At 53.4% G+C, this 20888-nt stretch overlaps 2 protein-coding genes and 1 long non-coding RNA gene across 4 annotated transcripts in view; 2 read left to right on the plus strand and 1 right to left on the minus strand.

The window, feature by feature from the left end:
• The first annotated feature begins 907 nt into the window (after window positions 1-907).
• Window positions 908-5233, plus strand: LOC147650096 (uncharacterized). Its single transcript, XR_015277439.1, has 2 exons — window positions 908-1107; window positions 1199-5233. It is a non-coding gene; the product is annotated as an uncharacterized LOC147650096 (long non-coding RNA).
• SCNN1G (sodium channel epithelial 1 subunit gamma) lies at window positions 1860-14538 on the minus strand. 2 transcript variants are annotated; one of them, XM_086854848.1, is made up of 13 exons: window positions 14259-14538; window positions 12720-13044; window positions 11677-11971; window positions 11037-11230; window positions 10542-10645; window positions 9873-10036; window positions 7043-7141; window positions 5759-5876; window positions 4832-4910; window positions 4696-4753; window positions 4295-4356; window positions 4024-4099; window positions 1860-3623 (listed from the first exon to the last, which is right to left on the minus strand). In XM_086854848.1, the coding sequence occupies exons 2-13, from the start codon at window positions 12950-12952 to the stop codon at window positions 3234-3236; spliced, it is 1872 nt and encodes a 623-aa protein (XP_086710974.1). In that variant the 5' UTR covers window positions 12953-13044; window positions 14259-14538; the 3' UTR covers window positions 1860-3233. The 2 variants fall into 2 exon arrangements, with proteins under 2 accessions (XP_086710974.1, XP_086710973.1); XM_086854847.1 differs by lacking the exon at window positions 14259-14538 and adding an exon at window positions 13267-13357.
• USP31 (ubiquitin specific peptidase 31) overlaps window positions 13842-20888 on the plus strand; it is a 28636-nt gene continuing 21589 nt past the window's right edge. Inside the window, exon 1 of the mRNA XM_023937044.2 lies at window positions 13842-14456. Coding sequence (XP_023792812.2) covers window positions 13875-14456 — 582 coding nt within the window. The 5' untranslated portion in view covers window positions 13842-13874. The remainder of the gene's footprint in view (window positions 14457-20888) is intronic.

The following is a 20888-nucleotide window of genomic DNA, read 5'->3' on the forward strand; positions in this document are numbered from 1 at the left end:
TGCCTGCGATGCTGCCTGCACCTTCACTGTGTTTTGGGGCACTGCAGCTGCTCCCTGCAGCCCTGGCTGTGGGGCTGTGGGGCTGTGGGGCTGTGGGGATGTGGGGCTGTGGGGATGTGGGGATGTGGGGCTGGCTCCCCTCCTGGGAGCATCGTCCCAGTTCACCGGGCTCCCCACCTCACCCTGGAGCCAGCGCAGTGGGACCGAGCATGTTGCTGAACTCTGGATTTTACAGCCTGTTGTTCCCATAAACTCCGAGCTGAGTTTCTCAGACACTTTGGGTTTATGATGTTTAGCGTGTGCCAGTCCTGATTCTCAGACCGTCCCCGGTGGTTTCCTGTGTTTGAGGAGTTCAGCACAGTTCAGTGTTTAACTCACAATGAAGTAAACAATTTCTGTAGCTCTGTGGTTCTCTGCCTTCTGAGGATTATTCATAAATGGAGAAAAGGTGTTGCACCTGCCTCAAGAGTAACTGCAAACAGCACCTGCGGGACACCTGTGCTCTTCCAAAGAATTTAAAGCAAGTGTTCTCCCCAGAAAGTGCCCCTCAGGACACATATCCTGGGTTTTCAGAGGGAGAGCCCTGACATTTCTGCTGCTGGACCACTGCAGGTTAGCAGCCTTGTTCTCCATCAAAGGGCATTCCCCTTTGTGGAACTGCAGTTCTTGATATAGTCTGACCAGTCCCTACACTAGATTTTGTGCAGGGTTGGCACCATTCTGTTTATTTTCCAAGGTTTTGTTTTGCTCTGGGGAGGCCTTAGAACCACAAACCCCTGACCCATCCCAATCTGTACCAGCTTCCAGTGCCTTCCCCAGCCCCAGAGCCAGGTGTGGGGGGTTGCCTCCTGTCAGGGGGCTGATTGCATGACCAGCACTCACTGATTTAACCCAGCTCTGAGAGCTGGGGGGCTGCTGGGGGTAGGCAGGGGTGTTTGAGCAGCCTTCTGGGGGAGAGAGACAAAGCCCAGGAGCAGCTCAGCAGTGGGGAAGGAACAGTACCAGGGTCAAACTGAGCTTGGGCAGTCTCTCCTTAGCACTGCCTGCAGCAGATGTGAGCAAGCCCTGTGGAGAGCTGTGGTCTCTAAGGTGCTGCTGCACACACAGGTACAGATGTGGGGTGGAAGAACTGTGGCATGACCCACTTTGTGATGTTTGCTTGCTTTCCCTGGGAAGTGACCCACAGTGTTCCCTGCAGGCCGTGCTCTGTGGGAGCTGGGGGCAGCTGACCCCTCTGCATTGGAGGGCAGGTCCTCACTCAGGTGTCATGGATCCAAACCAGCTCCTGTGCCAGCATCACCGAGCTGGCAAGGAAGGAATTTGTGGTGAGGTGTTCCTTAGCTCTGGACTTTGCTTTTACTCCTGTCCCTGCTGTAGTGGGGACAGCTGATGCCTGTAACACCAAGGGGAGCTGGGGCTCCTTAGGCTGCTCAGTTCTGCTCTGGGTCTGTCCTGCCACAGCTGCCCATGGGGCAGGACTATCATGATGAGTGTTTGATGCTGTGAGAGGTGATGGGGATGAGCCATGGCTTGCTCAGGGCACCTCTCAGGTGCCGAGAGGGCTGGGGACACCTGAAATTCCAGTGGCTTTGGTCCCTTGCTGGTTAACATTGCTTTCTGAAAGGCCTTTTCACTGTTTCTTCTTGCACCCCATGTTCCTCCTGCCTCCTCCTGAGCTGGGTCCCACAGAACCCCCTGCTCCATCTCTGCTGGGAGGCCTGGGGTACCTGGCTGGGAGGCTTGGCGCTGCTGAGAACTACAGCCCTGGGCAGACAGAGACAAATCCCCCCAGCTCTCAGGATGCCTGCAGGGAACTAACTCATATAGTGGTGATTTTAAAACAAAAAAGGGCAAAGCAGTTATTCAAAAATATATCTTTATTTTTTCAGTTTATCAACTATTTAAATAATTCAGTTAAAATAGGTTTTATTGCACATTAAAGAACCTTTCTGGATTCTCACTGTCCTCTATAAAACAAGCTCACAGAGAAAGGAAAGGAGAGGCTCTTCCACTCAGACACCCCTCATACGCTCTGCATCGCTCTGGCTCTACAGACCCCAACAGCCAGCGTGGATGGAGTGGGCTCTGCTCACCATCTCCCCAGGGTGCTGAGGGCAGGAGGGAGGGCTGTGGCAGGAGGGAGCTGGGTGCAGGCTGGGGAGCGTGGGGAAGGCGCTGCCAGCGTGGCCACGTGCCCCAGCTCCCCAGGAGCACTCATGGCACAGGCAGCAGCCCCTGGCCCACGGGGCAGCAGCACAGCAGCTAAAACGTGGGTGCTGACACCACTCTGAGGACAGGAGCAGGTGAGGGCAAGGTGGATGAGGTACAGATGGGGCGAGACATCCTCCAGGCGTTGCCAGCTCCAGGGCAGGCAGGTGGGGAAGTGGGTGGCTGCAGGAGGAAGTCCTTGCCTGGTGTTGAGCAGGAAGAGAGCAGCCAGCTAACTCCCTGTGAGGCTTCTGGGAAGTCATTTAATGAGCTCCTTAGAAGTTATGTTTAAGGGCTGCCTGAGTGATGTGGAATGGAACAAGCTTGCAGAGGATGCACTTCATTACTGTGCTCCAAATTGGATTTCATGCCCTTTCAGATGATTCTTTGGGGATGACTCCAGCTTTCCTACCCCAGCTGTGTAGTAACTTGCTCTACAAGCACATTTCTGGTTGTCCTGGCTTTTCATCTCACAAGAAAGAGCTCCTCAGGCCACCATTGGAATCAAGTTTCTAATGAAAATTCAAGTGAGAGCTTTCCTGTTATGGTCTTTTGTGCTTCACCCAAGCCCCTGTCATGCCCTTCCTCCAAATGCCATCCTGGATTCCTGACAGCCTGGGGTTTTTCCCAGAAGTCCAGCCACACAGCAGAGTAATTAGTGTTAATGTGGCATCAATCTGCTGCTGTGGAGCAATTCCTGCCCACATGCAATGGGGTGTGTGCAGCTGGTGGCTAATGCGTGCCTTTGCCTGGTGAGGCATCCCAGCTTAGTACCACATCCTGCTCCAGCCATCTCCTGCCATCATTAACTCGAGAATTGATGCTGCTTGAAGCTCCTACTGTCTCTGAGCCCTTGGCTTTTGTGTCTGAGCTTTGCTCAGGGCAGCTTTGACTGCCAGTTCAATCCCTGAGTAAGGGTCTGACCTGACAGCCCTTCAGTGCTTGTCTGGATCTGTGCCTTTCCCACCAGACACGTGGGTCCAGCACGCACCTCTCTGGGCACGTGGCTGGCTGGGTGACAAGTGTCAGTGCTGGCCGAGCTCCAGCGTGTCGGGCAGCTGCTCCGCGAAGGCCGTCTCCAGCCGCAAAGTGCTGTAGTTGGGGGGGGGTGTCCTGGGCAGGGGGCTGTCCTGGGGCAGCGGCAGGCGCAGGGCGGTGGTGAAGGTGGGCAGGTCCTCGTCGATGCACACGGGGTTGTCGTGGCCCTGCCTCTCCACGTCGCTGGCCTGCGGGGCCTTGCCCGAGCTGCGCCGCTGGCGGCCGTTCCACCACTTCTTTGCCTTCTGCCACTGGCGCCGCATGACGATGGACAGCGAGTCGATGAAGAACACCTCCACGATCTCGATGACGCACACGACCGAGCAGCTCATCCACAGCCCCAGCTGGCCCCCGAAGTTGGACAGAAGAATGACGAGCTGGAAGAGCAGAGAGCACGAGGTTAGGGTCTGCAATGCGCACGGGCCACGGCGCCGCTGCAGCAGGCGGGGAGACCCAGCCGGGGCTCGCTCAGCACTCCCAAATGCAGCGGGCCCGTCTCTGCTGTTGCTCTCTCTGGCCCTGCTTCAGAAGGGCCTTGGAGCTGAGCTTGCTGTGGGCAGCCTGCAGGCTGCCCCTGCACAGGGCTCGGGGCTGGACAGGCAGAGACTGGCCTGAGATAAGGGCTGGAAAGGGCAGGACCGGCCCAGAGGAGCATATCTGAGATCAGCTTCCTGCCCCTGCCCGTGTGGGATTGCTCCCCTGGGCAGGTGAAAGCTCCAGCCTGCGTGGGAGGAAGTGCTTCATCTCCTGGGAGTAGGGACCAGCGTGCTCACTCACCGTGTTGGCAGGATTCTCCGAAATGAATCTCTCATTCAGGTCCTTGTAGAACACCATGAGGTTGGCAAGGTCTGTCCTGGGGAAGTGGGAGGCAGGCAGAGGGTTTAGTAAAACAATAACATGAAACATACTGAAAAACTATGCAAATAACCAGTTGGACCAGTAGGGCTGGGCTGCTCCAAGGGAGCTTTTTCCCCAATTGCCATCATTAGGGCTGCCGAGATCGTATCAGAGCTGGAGGTGCAAGGCAGGAACACACAGGGGGACTTACTTGTTCAGCTTCTTGTTGAGTTTTTGCCCTTTGTCCCAAGAGAGAACTCGGAGCATCCAGTCCTGGAGAACAGACAGAAAATGCTACTCTAGCTGCAGGTTCTTGTGCAGAGACCCTTGGGAAGGGACTTATGCTCCACACTTCCCTGGGCTAGTATGGGTACCAGAACTGAGTGTGTGACAGGCCAGCTGAGCCCAAGGGGACCTCCCAGGACAAATTTCAGTTTAAGGGTGAACTGCTGGAGGGGAAGGCCTAAGCTGGAAACTTCACACTGTTCTCTGGGAGCAGCATCACTGAAAGCTACTGACTACCCCAGGGCCTCCTGCTTTTTTGCTGAGCCTCAGATTACCCAATGCCCTCTGCTAGGCTGCCGTTCTGGTGGAATGTCACTGGGGACTGACCTCTGACACGATGGACGGCCACTGAGCAATGCTGGTGGTGAGCGCCCACTCCTTGAAGCTGCAGAGAGAAGCAGGATGTCACTTGTGAGCTCCGACTCCCACACACACCTTACCTCTGGCTGTGGCAAGGACTCACCTGCAGGCATCTTTGCAGATCTGCTGGCAGCCCAGCTGCTCCTTCACAAACTTTTCGTGCAGTCTGTAGTAGCAGTACACTGCAGGGGAGGAGCAGGATGTGTGTGAGAAGCCAGAAAGAAAACCTGCTAACTGGGCTGGAGTGGGACATCTGGGGCATAGGTGGCCTTTGTGGCCATCGCCTACATGGTGGGGATAAAAAGATTTACCCTATAAATATTGCAAAAGACTCTTGAGAAGTGGCTGTCACTTGATATAGGCATGAAAACTGCCACACCTGGTCAAGCCCTCCACTCGACTGTTCTGTGGTGGGCACAGGTGACAAGCCATCAGGGGAAGTTTCACAAACCAGTCAGGGTGAGCAAGGGAGGCACTTCTGGCTCTGGGTGTGGGGGCTTAAGTGGGTTAAGGCAGATTTGCCTCATCTCAGCATGCTGGGTGTGCAGCAGCTGTGACAGGGACACTGGGGTGCAGGGGCAGTGTGACAGGGACACTGGGGTGCAGGCTACAGGGACAGTGTGACAGGGACACAGTGGGTGCAGGGGCTGTGTGACAGGGACACTGGGGTGCAGGGGCAGTGTAACAGAGACACTGGGGGTGCAGGGACAGTGTGACAGGGACACTGGGGTGCAGGCTACAGGGACAGTGTGACAGGGACACAGTGGGTGCAGGGGCTGTGTGACAGGGACACTGGGGTGCAGGGGCAGTGTGACAGGGACACTGGGGTGCAGGGGCTGTGTGACAGGGACACCGGGGGTGCAGGGGCAGTGTGACAGGGACACTGGGGGTGCAGGGACAGTGTGACAGGGACACTGGGGTGCAGGGGCTGTGTGACAGGGACACTGGGGTGCAGGGGCAGTGTGATGGGTTGGTGCTGCAGGGGACAGGACTGAGGCATGTGCAGTGCCAGAGGTGTTTCAATACTAACTCCAGTTAGGGTTCTTCTTGTAGTTGCAGTACTCGGCCCCAGCAGGTAAGGGCTGTGCGTACTGGGCACAGCCACACGAGTCCACCATGGCCTTCTGGAAGCAGGAGTGCAGGCAGATCTGGGGAGAAAAAACAGAGCTGGGGGCTAAGAGGCAGCACCAGGCTCCTGTGCACCCAAAAGCATCCTGCTTATCACAACAGCAGCGGGAGAGGAAGCGTTTCCCTGGGCTGTCAGGCTCTGCTGTGAGTGAATACAAACACAGACAGAAAGTACGGTGCAGGGTTGAGACTCCAGTGCAAAAAATAAGGATATTATCTTCTCAGAGGATTACATGTATGGGGGTTCTGTGAATGCCCCCACTTCCCCTACAGCCACCAAAAGCTTTAGTGTTGCAGTTGCTCTTTACAGAGTCAAGGAGAGGGTTTTAGGCCTGCCATGGCACATGGCCCATGAATCACTAACTAGGTGTGGGAAGTGACTCACAGCAGCAAACTTCACAGCTTCCACCAAACCCTGCTGGTCCTACTGGGAGAGGTGAAGCTGGGAGGATTAACAAGGCAGCAGAGCTGTGGTTTGTGCTAAAACACTGGGACATGCAGAAACAGAACTTCTCTTTCAAATCCCTGTCAAGCCTTCTGGTCCAAGTCCCAGCCCTCCTGAGCACTGAGTTTCAGTGAAGTACTGTTAATAAAAACCTGAGATAATGTCTGGGTGATTCTACCTGGCACTACACCACAGCAGATTTCATATTCCCCATAAAACACAAATTCAGCCTAGACCTGGGCTTTGCAGCAGGTAATGTAAGTACAATTCTTCAAGTGGAGAGTGCCAGAACAACTGACACTCTCCAAGAGGACCCAATTACATAAACCATGCAAAATTAGTGGAAACTTACTCTGTAAACAAACATCCTGCTATCTGGATACTGATTAGATGGTTTCTGTTATTCTTGGAGTCCTAAAGGTCACAATTTCTGGCTTCAAGGGTTACTAAGCTGCAACCTTTACTTGGCCAATATTTTCCAGTCTCATTGCTTGGAAATTGCCTAATGAGCTCATGTTCTCTCTTTATCTAACACGGTGCCTGAGGGAACTTCAAACAGCAACCACTTAGGAATAAAAGTTGGATTTTAAGAAGTGCCACTGCATTTTTCATCAGTGGTGAAAGCAATAACCCTGTGCTCAGACTGTTCCCACTCTCAGGTCCTGAACCACAGACTGTTATAAAGCTTTTTAATGCAGGTAGTTTTCAAGCAACTGATAAACCCAAATGTAATGGCTTTACCTGGAGTGAGTAGCTCTTGTTATAGAGATTTTCCACAGGTATGTCATCTCCTGTCTCTGTGCAGTCACTGTAGGGTTTGCTCAGCTTGCGAGACTGAGTCTGAGAAACAAAAGAACAAAACTTGTTTTTTTGGAGTTCACAGAGAAACAAAAGGATTCAGTGACGCTTTATCCCAACTCTGAAACGGTAAGTGATAAGGCAGCTTTGAATAGAATGTTTACCTTTTGCTACCTAAAATGATTTGTCGATCCCTTGTCAACACAAGGGTTTTTTGTTTCTAATATCCGTTTCCCAAAAAACTGCTCTGGCGGGATTCCCTGCCGTCTTCCCGGAAACCTTCTGCAGGAATGCAAGGTGGTATGATCACAGCAGTGAGGATTTTTCAATGCAGAGTAATCCATATGCATTGAAAAATGTTTTCTCCTAGTCTTAGAGGCTGTGCATGTTTACTCTGGATGTTTGTGTTCTGAGGAGGTTGTTGGATGGGGTTTTTGGGTTATTTTCTGCGAGGATCCCCACCTGCCCGAGCTGTTGTTGCACTGGCTGCTCCTGTGCCGTGGGTAAACAGCACTTGAGGCTCCACTAGTGCTCAACAGCACCTCTCTCAATCCACTCTAAATCAAATGTTTGTGTCTCCCTCAAACCTTTTTCCAGGTGCTGCTTTGACCCTTCCTCTCAAATGCTAATGACTTTTCCTGTTCTGCAATCTCTGCCCAGAGCAAAGAGCTCTGATATGCCAAGTCTGTGCCTGCAAGCTCTGTGAAACCAGGGCTGGGAGCCCTCAAATTCCCGAAATCTGATTGCAGCTCCATGGCCCACTTCCTGCAGACTGCCTTACCTCCCTCAGCCCCTGCTATCTTTCTGCAGTAATTATCCAATACAATAGAGTGGCCTGAAACCACAAGAAACATCCATTTAAGAATCTATTCACCTTTCTCTACAGAGTTTAAAATTAGAATTAAAAAGTTCTGTACAAAGGATCAATTTAGCAGGAACCTGAGAAAGGCTCATCACCCCTAAGGCACTGAATGCAGCTCCTGAGGCCACACATGATAGAAGTATACCTCACCACTTTGTCTACAGCAAGAGAAGGCTCTGGGTCGGTCGGTGCTTTTAGAGATGCTCAAATCTCTCTTTGGAGGGAAAGATGGGATTTCTGTATTAGAGATGCATTACTTCTGAAAACTGACTGAAACCTGCTTTTAAATTCCACATACAAGGTAGTGCCAAGACACTGCCTCAGTCTGCTCCTGGGGCTTCCAAGAGATGATCGATCCTTTGTGTAGAATTATTTTGTTGTGGCTTATGCTCCTACAAAAGCTTACTTGTTCCTTCAGGTACTGAAATAATTTCCAAACTAAATATTTAACTAAAGCACTGTAACTCTGACCAAGCAATGCTTTGTTTGCTTTCCAAACATCTTGGAATATTTTTGGAGGTGGGGGGCAGTCCTAGTACCCAGCAGAAACCCATGAGCAATAACCAGACCCTGATGCTGTGTTCAGAGCCCAGCAAGCAGCTGATGCAGGACACAGCTGCTGTGTCCTCCTTTGTGACCTTGCACATGGGCACAGGGATTGATCTGGCACCTCGGTGCTGCAGCCCTGTCCTGACAGTCCTGACCCCTCTCCACTCAGCAGGCTCTCTGGAGCTGTCCTTTCCCAGCAGGACAGTGATCCCCAGCTTTTGTTCTGAGACCAGAAATTGTGTCCAGCTTCTATTTCGGTTGCCTCATTAGAATGCAATTGATCCCTTCCTCATGCCAAATCTTTTATATACAGACACTAAGATGTGCCCAATCTTGTTTCTTATACTACAGCAACAGTCCAAACCTATTGTGCTAAGAACATATTACATTAAATATTGAGACTCTGCCTTCCGAGACTGTACTGTGTGATGGTGACAGAGAAAACAGTCTTGTGAGACTTTGTGTCCTCACACCATCCTGGTTCCCAAACCTCTCAATCATGATTGACCAAAGAGTTGATGCCACAGTTTTCCAGACAACTGGAAGACAGTTAACTATTTGCATTTTGTAAACCATCAGCCCTCTTTTAATGTCTTTTCTAATGCAGGGTCTACCACGATTCGGCACACCCAGATAAGGAGGATGGCTGATACTCCCACCAAACCACCAGGAAGAAAAGCAGAGCTGAAGTGCTCACTTAACAGCCCATCCAGATGAAAGAGGACCTGGCACAGCTTTCGCTGCTGTGCTGAACCCCCTTGGGCCAAATGCCTCCTCTGAACTACACTAAATGGGGAAAGCAGGAGCTGCAGCTCTCCTTGCATTTGCTCACAGCTGACAAAAGCACAGCCGCTGCCCACGAGGGTGTTTTTACTGCTGGGATAGAAAGAAAACCAGCAAAATGAGGCTCACATTCACAAACAGCTCAAGGGGTTGTGCTGCCACCATCCCTAAGGACCTGACCCCAGTGCAGGAACCCACAGCTCCAGCCCAGGGACCCTCGCGGGATGAAACTCCCTGCTCATTGCTAAAGCCAAATGAGGCACTTGGCAACACATTCTTGTGGTTGTGGATTTTGCTGTGAAAACAAAACCAAAAATCCCCTGGAAAGCCAAGGGGTGGAAGAAAAGGGAGAACAAACAATATCCCAAGCTGGTTTGGTTTATAAAGACCTGATTTTCCCAAGGCCTCTTTTGTTCAGAAAAGTGCTATCACAGGATTTCCCTCAGGGCACTTCAGCTGCTGAGTGGGAGGTATTTGAAGGCCTTCGAGCTGCTGGCTCTCTGAAATCACCTCATCAGTTCCTATTTACAGCAGTACCAAGGCAAAGGGGCGCCCCCAAAGGAGATTGTTGCCACTCACAAAGTGCATCCCTATGGAGGTGGCCGCTGCAGTTTCAATTTCCGTGCCAATGTCTTCAATGAAGGGATACTCGTTTTGGTCGTGGACGATGATCTTGGCTCCCGTGGATGTCACCAGGAAGGGGTTGTAGTCTGCTTCGTCGATGTACAGAACAACCTGCAACCCTGAACCACAGAGACGAGGCAGGAAGTTACACCAGGAGCCAGAGCCACGTTTCTGGTCAGGGAGGGCAGCACGCTTTATTTCATGTTATCTGGCCTTAAGCAGAACTGTAACAGCCAAGCACAGCCTCGGCCCAGCCAGACCCAGACACCTGCAGCCAGTAACATCCTTTGGTGGTACCGAGTACAACAAACAAATTACATCTGTTGAGAACGTGGCTGGAACTCACTTTAAAAAGTTATATAACTGGGCAGCAGTAATTTCAGCTGGAAAACATTAGTGATGCAATGATATTATCTGTATTCTCAGGCAAGAGTTTGCACTAGTTCAAACAGGCATTTCCCCAATCAGCCTGTACATCTACAGCCAACACATCGCTCACGCTCCAGCAGGATCCAGTTTGCTGAACCACTTGTTATCAAACAGTTCCTCTGCAAACCGCCCTGGAACACCACACGTGTGCAAAGTGCCCTGGAACAGCCCCTGTGTGCCAAGTGCCCCACTCACCGTACTCGCTGCCACCCGTGGACGTGCTCAGGATGGTCCCGTTCTCGCCACTGTTGAAGGTGTAGCAGTTCCCGTGGAGGGGGTGATGGAAACGAGTGAAGTGCCTGGAAGAAATGGAGTATCATGACATTAGTCCCTGTAGTTCTGTCTGTGGGAGAAAGGCAGCACATTTGGGCATTGGTTTTGAGAGAGACAGACCAGGGCTGCATGGGGGGTTTATTATTTCTTTTCAAGAAGTTTATTTTGCTGAAATATGTGGGTCTCTTTCTGAGTAATTTGAAACTACATGGCAGTATGATCTAGTTTAATATATCAGGAGATGGCAACTTGAGGAAGTTTTAATGTGGGAATGGGGGTTAATGGCATAGGGGAGGCAGATTCACAGAACTAGCAGTGGCTCCTGCTGGAATTCAGCAAATACCAAATATTCCATTCCTATATATTATGGACTTGGAAATAAACTGTTAAGATGGCAGGAATTTTCTGTGCACTGACCTTTTGTCACAAGATAGGCCATCAAAGAAACATGTCAGTATAAGGTCTTCAGCAGAATAACTCAATTTTTCCTTAGTCTCCAGGGGAATTTGTGCCATGATGTTCATGTAGTGCAGCTTGTACCACTCCTGGATAGCATTAACACCCGAACTGAACGTGTACAGGGCACACTCACTGCTGTTGTTCGCGTCACACTGACAAGCACAAAGGTGAGAAAACATTTCAGATGGACTGAAATCATGGATTCTACAAGGGAGGTGTAAATTAAAGATTGTACAAGATACATCCAATAGTTTTTCTCTTCCACAGAAATAATCATGTATGAAGTTACAGTGGACATCAAAGACCTTTTATGCAGGGCTAAATGATATGACCAAATATTTCAGGACCAAAAAAGGTCACAGATGACACTAATTCTATTTGGGAAGACTTCAGGAAGGTACTTCTCTTCCAGAGAGCAGGAGGTGACTCTGCTGCAGCCACGGAGGCTTAGGCAGAAGAGCAGACAGGGTGCTCTTCACCACTGTGTACCACAAAGCCACCTGAGCAGGCAATAAAACCTGCCAGAGGGACACTGACCCCAGCACAGCCCTTTGCTGCCCCACGGGGAACCTGCTGGCCAGGGCACAGTGACACTCACCAGCTGAAAGCCAATGATGTCATTGGAATCACCCGAGTTCACGATGGACGAGTCCTTGTGAAAGACACTTCCCTCTATTTTCCTCTTCTGCCCACTGTGCAGGTCAGTCGCTGTCCTGGGGAAGTCCTCGACCTTCAGCAGAGGGATCTGCTGGAAGAAGTCGCTTCCTGTGCTGTTCCAGTCATCCACTGACCGGCGCACCTTGGACTTGCCCTCAGAAAATCCATAGAAAGTTTCCAAAGCCTTTTTTGTCTCTTTGTCCAACTCAGATAAATATTCTTTCATGGCACTGTACCTGCGTGGAAGACAACGTGACAGTGACGTCCCATCCCACCTCAGTGCCCAGCTGCAGTGCTCTGCCTGCTGCACTGTGGTTGCCAGGGCTGGGGACAGAATTCCCCGTGGAGGTCTCACAGCAGTTTCTCACATCAGTGAGGGCAGACACAGTTATATCCATGGAGATCTCAGAGCAAGGACCACAACAAGCAGAGCAGACCGAGCTACAGAGAAAATTCTCCCAAAACTCTCAAGCTCCGTATGTTAGGAAGTCTGAGGAGACAGGGTATGTTGAAATAAGACTTTATCTGTGAAGAGTCATCAAAGAGCAGGATCCCCGTGGGGACCCGGGGTGGGAATCTGGCAGCAGAACAGACAGCAATGTAAAGCATGATTTGACAAGAGAAAAAGTATTGTTGATAGATCATATAAAAATCTCCCATAAGGAAAGAAAGAAGCAAGAGAGGAGTGACAAATGTCCCCTTTCTGTTCTTCAGGGGATGACGCTGTTTGTAATCCTGAAAAGAAGGGAATGTGAAGAGCCAAAGAGCTGTCAGGGACTGTCTGGAGCAGAAAGCAGCGTGAAGCGAGCCGAGGCGAGCGGGGAGCAGTGAAAGGCACACGGCACAGAAGGGGATGCGGCACACCAGGTGCCGCACAGGTAAACCCACACTTGGGAAAGCGCTGACAAGCAGCACCGGGACGAGCTCGGGAAGGAGTGCGGTGCCGTGCTGCCCTCCCGGCCTCCTCCCAGCCCCGGGCCTTACTTGTAGGGGTTGATGTTGCAGATGGTGACGGCGGGGAACGGCAGCTTCTGGAACTGGACGGTGACGGAGACCGAGGCGCTGTAGTAGTTCATGAGGAGCTCGGCGCACTGCCAGAGGATGAGCCCCACGGCGCTGAGGGTCAGCAGGATCCAGAGCAGGCGGCGCAGGCGGCCGCGGGACACCACGATGCGGCGGCAGCCGTGCGTGTTGGTGTTGAGGCAGTACCAGCGCATCAGCTCGCTCAGCGTGGGCGCCTGCGGGCCCCGCACCGGCAGCGTCCGCTTCAGCCGCGCCGTGATCTTCTTACCGGGAGCCGTGGCGGCCGCTGCGGGCGAACCGGGCGCTGAGGGGGCGGCTGGGGGAGCTCGCCCGCCCACCGCCCGGTGCCCCGCGACCGCCCGGTGCCCCGCGACCGCCCGGTGCCCCGCGACCGCCCGCTCCTGTCCCGCCCGGCCCCGCGGAGCCGTCACCCGCCATCCCACCCCGTTCCCGGTGTGTGATCCCCGGAGCCGCGGTCCCGGCGAGGATCGCGCTCGCCGCGCCTCACCTCGGCCGCCCTCCGGGCCCGGCGGCGCCATGCTCCGCTCCCAGTCCCGGCGCCGCTGCCGATGGGGCGGCGGGCGGCCGCCCCGGTACCTACCCCCGCCACCGCCCCGCCCCGGCCCGCCCCGGCCCGCCCCGGCCCGCCCGCCCCGCTCCGCGGCCGCGCAGCGCCGCCCCACGGCGGCGGCGGGGGCTGCGCGGGGAGCGCGGAGTAACGGGCCCGAGCGGGGCGGGCCCGGCGGCGGGAGCAGAGCCCCCGGTGCGGCGCGCGGGGCCCGCGGGGGCGGTGCCGGGGGCGGGAGCAGGGCCGGGCCCGGGGGCGGGGCCGCGGGGCGGGGCCCGGCCGTGCCCGCCCCTCGCCGGGCCAGCACCGAAGATGGCGGCGCTGCGGCAGCGTCTGCCCGTCGCCAAGGTGGCGGCGCGGTCACGTGGCGGCGCGTCCCGCCCCGCCCGCTGCATGGCGGCGCCGTGAGGCGGCGGAGCCGCGGCCCGACTCGGCCCGGCGGGATGCGGCGGCCGCCGGGCTGAGCTCCGGGCTGAGCTCCGGGCCGAGCGCCGCGCGGGCTGAGCGGGCCGAGCGCCGGGCGGGGATGCGCGCTGCGCCGCGCCGCCATGTCGCGGGTGAGCGGCCCCGGGCCGGCCGGCAGCGCCAAGGAGAAGCGCTCCTTCAGCAAGCGGCTCTTCCGCGGGCGCGCGGCGGGCGGCGGCGCGGGTTCGGCCCCGACCGCCGCCCCTGCCGCAGCCCCGTCCGGGCGGTCGCTCGGCGGGTTCATGAGCCGCGTGCTGAAGACCCTCTCCACGCTCTCGCACTACAGCAGCGAGCCTGAGCCCCGCGGCGCGCTCGCCCCGCGCCTGCCCCCGCCGCAGGCCACGGGCGGCCTGGGCAGCTGCTTCCCGCCGGGCCCGCCGCGCAGCCCCGAGCCCCCGCCGCGCCCCGCCGGCAGCTCCGAGGCCGTGCCCGGCGTGGCGGGGCTCCGCAACCACGGCAACACCTGCTTCATGAACGCCATCCTGCAGTGCCTCAGCAACACCGAGCTCTTCGCCGAGTTCCTGGCGCTGGAGCAGTTCCGCGGCGGGCCGCCCCCCGCCGACGGGCCGCCGCCCGCGCCCGGCGAGGTCACGGAGCAGCTGGCGCAGCTGGTGCGGGCGCTCTGGACGCTCGAGTACACCCCGCAGCACAGCCGCGACTTCAAGGTGAGCGGGGGCCTCGTCCCGTCCGGGCGGGAGGAGCGAGCGCAAGGCCGCTGGCAGCAGCAGCTCTGCGGGGCCGGTGCCCGCGGTGCGGGGCTCGGGGCTCACCACAGGGCCAGACGTGACACAAAGTGTCACCAGCACACGGCCACCGCAGGCTGCCCTGCTCGCCACCTTTGGTGGGTATCTTGCCGCTGGTCCGAGCTCCCACGCGGTGGGAAGGACCGTGTGGCCTTGCCAGCTGCGTGCCAGTGGATCTGGAGTGCTCTGCCTGCTGCCAGCATCCTCCCAGAGCAGCACTCTGGTCAAGTGACAGCGTTGGACACCCACGGCAGCTCCCTGGGGATGGGACAGGTGCTGCCTCTGTACTCTTTGCTCACGCTGTTCGATGTTGGCTGATGGCTCTGGATGGTTTTTATGATTAAAAATACCCATTTTAATGTTTCATTCCTCTACTGTGCTGCCATTAGGGAAGTTGCAACTAACTGTTGTTCGGCAGTTGTGAGCATGCATGGAAGGAGGATGTTGAAGGCTGTGCACTGTAGTCTACTAACCAAGAACTTGTGAGTCTGGGCTGATTTGGGGAGTGTGTTTCAGGAGTAGCTGCTTAGACTCTCTTGCCTGGACTTGCTCATGTTTGGCCCTTGTGCTGCGGTTCCGTCCGACAGCCCGTGCCCTTCCCGAGCCTCATGCCTGCCCCAGGAGCTGTTGGAGCAGAGGGCCAATAAACACCCTGCATGGCTTCAGATGAAATCAGGCACAACTGTTTTAAAAGTGCTCTTAGGCCTACTTTGCCTCTTGGAATAGGGAGAAGTATTATTCCTGGCACAGCGGACTCTTCGGCTGTGTGAGAAAATCAGAGTGCGTGGTAGCTTCCACACCATGAACTTAGAGACACTTAGGGGAAATTATAGGGGAATTTTTCTTGCAGAGTAACTTGCAGAGGAGATGTTCAAATACATGAGAACACAGTGAGAACATCATTGACACAGTCTTGGGCTCTCTGCCTGTGGTTCAGCTGGGGTGCACAGCAGGTAGAGAATGGGTCCCAGAGTCAGCTCTCCTTTGGTGCCTGCTGGATGGTGGCATGTCCCAGAGGGTCCTCTGAGGTGGCAGTGGCCTCTTGCACCCTCAGTCATTTGGATGGCTGCATGGCCAGGACCTCTTCCCTTTGCTTCTGCTGTGCCTTTTGAGGCAGGTGTGCCCACCTGTCCCAGGGCTGTGCTGGGATATTCCCTGGCGACCCTCCCTGGCTGTTTGTCTTCCAGTGAAGGCGCCTGCCTTCTCCCCGGATGCCTGCCACAAGGACCACGTGTGGATCTGGTCTTTTCAGGAGAGGTTTTGATGGCAGAGTGCTTGGAAAGCCGATCACTCGGTGAGTGTGGTCTTGGCAGCACCATGGGGCACTCACCTTGACCTGTCACTGCTCCTGAGGTGGTGTGGCAGGAGAAGGAATAGTGGATTTCTCCTGAGTAATAGCAGGAAGAAAGGTTGTGAAAGCAGGATTGTCTTCTGACAGTGGAACTGATAGAAGGAGGAGCAGCTCTCTTTCTAGGCCAGGCTCTGCTGTTCACACAGGCTGTGGGAGCAGGGCTGGGATACGAGTGACAGCAGGAGGAAGAGCATCAGGGCCAGGGATTAAATTAAGGCCATGTTCTGCGGGAGTTGATAGTAGAACTTTGCTGTTTGCAGACATCACTGACGGTAAGCGAGTGATGTTCTGCTTGTGGATGGAGCTGGAGCCCATCCATCTCCTACCTGCCAGGTCCCTGGAGGTTTTAAAAAGCCTCTTGCTGGAGGGAATCTGGTCCCAGTTGATCCAGTTCAGCGCTGCACAGTACCAGCAGCCTGGGTCCTGCTGCAGGACTGTGTCATTGTGTCAAGTGCTGTTCCCTTATAGAGGTCAATTACTTCTAATATGAAATTAATGCCTCTAAAGACAGTTAAGTCGCCTGAACCTGTTATTAAATTCAGTTCTTAATTAAACTTTTTCTCAGCAGCAGATTTGCACAGTTCATTTACAGATGTAAACAATGGCCTTAGATAGGAGAAAGGCAAAGATTGACGTGTTCATTCTGGAAACTGCTGCTTCTCCCCAAAACAAGGAAAACATCCCCCCACCTTGTTCTGCTTAGAGGGTGAAACATTCCTGAGCTGCCTTAATGTCATTGTTTTTAAGAGTGTGAAGTGTTTTCACAGAGTAATTTCAGGCTTTCCCTCCAACAGTGATAGCCACTGACTATGCACTGATAGTAATATTTATTTGATGGGTAAAAGGTTCTTTCTTCAGCATGCTTTCAAATCCATGTGTTTGTTTGCTTGCTATTTTTCCTCTTTTGGCACCAAATGTAACTGGGCAAAGGTGCTTCCTAATTCCTAAATACTTCTCTGCAGGTGCTAAATGCACTTTAGGATAAAGGATAATACTTATTTTCTTGCTCATTCTTATATCTGTAGGCTTCTGTCTTGGAAGAGAGGAAATTATTTTCAAGGGAGCATGTCTTAGAGTTCTTGTGGACAGGGGCCTTTTAAGGGATGATTTTTGGAATGCTTTTTACCTTCAGCTGGTTTTCCTTGGTAGTGTTTCCTCTCTTTGTAAGTTGTCTTCAGGTAACAACCCATGTCATAGGTCTCTGGATGATGTAGCTGCTGAAATCAAGGAAAATGCAGTTCAAACGACTGATTTGTGATAAATGGTTCATCTTGTAGCTGCAGGTTGAGGGGAGAGCCTGGCAGAGAGCTTGTGCACAGAGAGAGGAGGTTGGGTGTGCTGACAGAGCAGGGGAAAGCGGGGCTGTGGAAGGCTCAGGTAGTAGGAAAAGGTCCATAAGGACTGGACTGAGAGGTGGAAGCAGAAGCGTTTGGATCCTGGGCTGGGAGCCGGGGCAGCCCTTCCTGGGGAGCAGAACGGGAGCACCATGGCAGAGCTGGTAGTTTCTCTGCTGAGGATGACTGTCCCGTTGGTCCTGTGCTCCTTTGCTGTTTGCTTTAACAATCCTTCTCTTCCGATTGCTCGGTGGGTTTTGTTTTCCTGCCCAAACAAAGCTGCTGCTTTCATAACAGGGGCCAATATTGCAGCTTGTGCTTCCTCTTTCCCCTTTGTGATGGTGTGACAATGGTGACAAACATCTATTGTATAAGCCCGGCTTTGGGCTTGTTTTTTTGCAGGGAGCTGTCCGTCCTGCCTGCAAAGTTGCTGGGAGTGTCAGGGAGGACAGAGTGCCCATTGTATTGGGAATCGGTCTGCAGCACTCAGGGGTGATGGTGGGGGTCATCAGCGAGAAGAATTTTGATTTTAACTAATTATGAAATCATGTTCTTATGGAAATCTGCCTTCTGTGGAGTGTGGGTCTTCTGTGAATGATGAGGCTCTTTCTGTTTTGAGACTTTCTTTGAGGCTCTAAGGCAGTCATCCACTGAAGCATGCCAATGTTTAGCACGACCCTTTGCACACCAGAGTTGGGATTGCATTTCTTGTCCTACAAGAAGGTGGCCTTGGCTGTGACCTGTGGCATGTTCAGCAAATACAGCACAGTCCCCATAACTCAGTTGGGTTGGATTGTCAGAATTGGATCTGAACCCAGAATGAATCCCTATTCGTAAGGCAGGGATTATTGTGCCACATTAAAAGTGCTGCTTCCTTTTTAATTTATTTATTTTTAATTCTTTATTTATTTTTAAATCTTGGTGTGAGATTTCCAAGTAGCTGTTTGAAGCTCGTTTCTAGGTGTTTATGGAATTCATTTGGTGCAAATATCTCACTTTGGAGCAAAATCTGCCAGCTGTGTTGGGCACTTCACTACTGTGTTGGGAGTTAATCACTAGCTCCTGAGTTCTGAAGGAGCTCCTGGAAGTGTTGGCATGGTCAGATCTTTGCCCCCTGTTGAAGCTGCAGTGAGAGCAGTTCTCAGCAGGGGCTGCTGGGGCAGTGTGGGTGTCAGGAGCCTTCGGTCCTGCTCTCAGAGCTGTCAGCCCCAGGCCCTTCTGCTCACCAGAGCCCTTGTGCCTTGCTAATGGGGCCAGTGATGTGTCAAATGTGATCTCCTGGATTGTATTTAATTGTCTTGCTCTCTGCCTAGCACAGGATCAGTTATTTTATTCTGGAGATGGTCAACTGCCTATTCCTAAAATATTTCCACAGAGAGCAAACTGTCCTGCCTCTGCACAGAGGGATGGAAGAAAGGGACATGAAGGAATAAATGTGAGACCCTTCACCCTTCCTCCTTGTCCCTTGGCTCTTGGTTCCTGGTGTTTCAGTTTCTGTGTTGGTCTAAAGAGGCTTTCAGTGGGTTAGGTAATGTGGGATGTTGAAGTCCAAGTCCTTCCAGTGGTAGTGTCATACTGAGGAAGCTTGTCCTAAGGCTGCTTTGGGAATTGGGATAGACACACTTTGAAACAAAAAGCAAGTTACAAATTTTCTACATCATTTTTGTGATGGTTCTTGACATCATGGAAGTGTGGTTCACTGGGATCACAAAGGCCTGGCACTTTACACCTTTTTTTTTTTTTTTAATGTTCATTATCAATAAGATGTAAGTCCATTCTTGCATGTATGGTTTGTTTTGTTTTGCTCATTTTCTTGCCTATTTTTCCTTACAATTGCTTTACTCACTTTCTGCACACATACTCCTAAACCCCCTGGGAGGGGTTTCCTGCAGCACATCTGCCTTAAGGCAGCATCTACCTTACCTGTGAAATCCAAATGCTTTCTGGGCATTTCTGTGTTATGCCTCAAGCTTTGATCTGAGTGAGTACTGCACGAGGCTGGGGAGCCAAGGCTGAGCCACAGAGTTCAGGGGTCGGACGTGGTTTGCTGAGGGGGTTCTGCTAGAGGGGGCAGCAGAAGTGTGCTGTGGGTGCTCCTCTCCAGAGCAGAGGGTTGGGCAAGGCAGGAGAAGAGACCTCGGTGTGGAACAGCTCTGCTGCTCCACTGCCAGGTGGCCCTGGAGGTTGGCAGCACCCTCTGTGAGGCTGGAAGGGCAAATGTACATCACTGCCAAAATGTGTTTTCTGTCTTCTGAGCTTCCAGGTTCTTATTTCCATGCTGCTTGTGCAAAATGACACATGGTGAAAGTATGAGAACTGTGTCGTGCCTGGCAGCCCGTGGAAGCAGTGAGGGGGTTGTGTGTTCCCAGGCAGCTTAATTGGATCTGTGTTGCTTTGTGCATGGCCACACTTGATTGGAGTGAACCCTTTCTTCCTGCCATTTCAGCAAAGCACTGCTTAATGAACTTGTTTACATGTGGTTGTGTCACTGAAGTGAGTGATTGTTCTAAAGTACAAGAGGAGGCTTCTCAGAGCGGTAATGATGGGATCCCCCGTCTCAGTTTCTGTGTCCAGCTTGGCACCTGGAGCAAAGCCTGGAGAGAGCAGGAGAGGCTCAGGTGTGCAGCTGGAGCTCCTTGGGCTGCCGAGCCCAGCCTTCACATCTGTCCTCTGTGCCAGCATTTACTGATAGTCCTTTACTGAACTGCTTCACATCTGTGCCATTCTTCTGCTCCTCCATCCCTTATTCCTTTGAATCCCACCAGTTGCTCTACTAGTGTAGCAGGAAAACAAGTTCTTGCTGAACAGTATGGGATTTGTGCTCTCCAAAGGGTGAATTCTCCCGCAGCCAGCACCGAGTCCTGGCGGTGCCTTCTGGCAGCAAGAGCTGCCCTCCTGGGAAGGGTGGAGAGGAGCGTGCCACTGGGGAATGCAGCACCTGAACCCACTGCTGTGTCTGCACACACAGCAGCCCTGGACAGCATCATCGGGACAAACTCCACTCTCTCCTTATGCGATGAGGGAAGGTGCTTAATGAGGATTAATAGGCTTCAGCCTGGAGGGGTGAGAGTGGCTGCTGGCATGAGAGGTGTTAGGCAGGGGCTGGTGCGGTGATGTTTCTTGTCTGGGCTTGAATGTGCTGCAGAATCCCTCTGGTGCTACTGTGCTGCTCCCTGTAGTGCTCCTCTTGGCTTTGCTTCCTCAAGTGTTCTCGTAAGGGCTGTGCTTATTCCCTTCTGCATTGCACAGAGCAGGACTGTGGCTGCCCATGGAGCTGCCATGTGCCATGGGGTGCTGCCTCTGGAGCCCTGCTGCCTCTGAATGCCCACAGGGCAAGGAAGGAGTGTTTTGTCCTGTCCTGGCTGCTGTGACAGACCTCCTGTCATCAAAGCTCCCTTGTCCCTGCATGGTGCCTGTGGTAAGGCCAAGTCCACAGCAGTCTCTTCTGGCCCTGGATGGAGGAGCTCCCTTCCTCATCCCCAAGGCCTGAACCACTCTCCTCAGAAAAGAGCATCTCCAGAGAGGGGAAGGTGCTGTCTGTGTGTGAGCAGAGAGAGTAATTCAGGTACACAATTGTCTGCTGTAGAACCTGCTCAAACGCAAAACTCTGGTTGTGGGCTTAAAAAAGAGAAATAACGTGGTTGAGTATAACTGTTCAACAGAAGATAA

The sequence above is a fragment of the Cyanistes caeruleus genome, chromosome 17 (assembly GCF_971803275.1).
Source record: "Cyanistes caeruleus chromosome 17, bCyaCae1.hap1.1, whole genome shotgun sequence".
NCBI lineage: Eukaryota > Metazoa > Chordata > Aves > Passeriformes > Paridae > Cyanistes > Cyanistes caeruleus.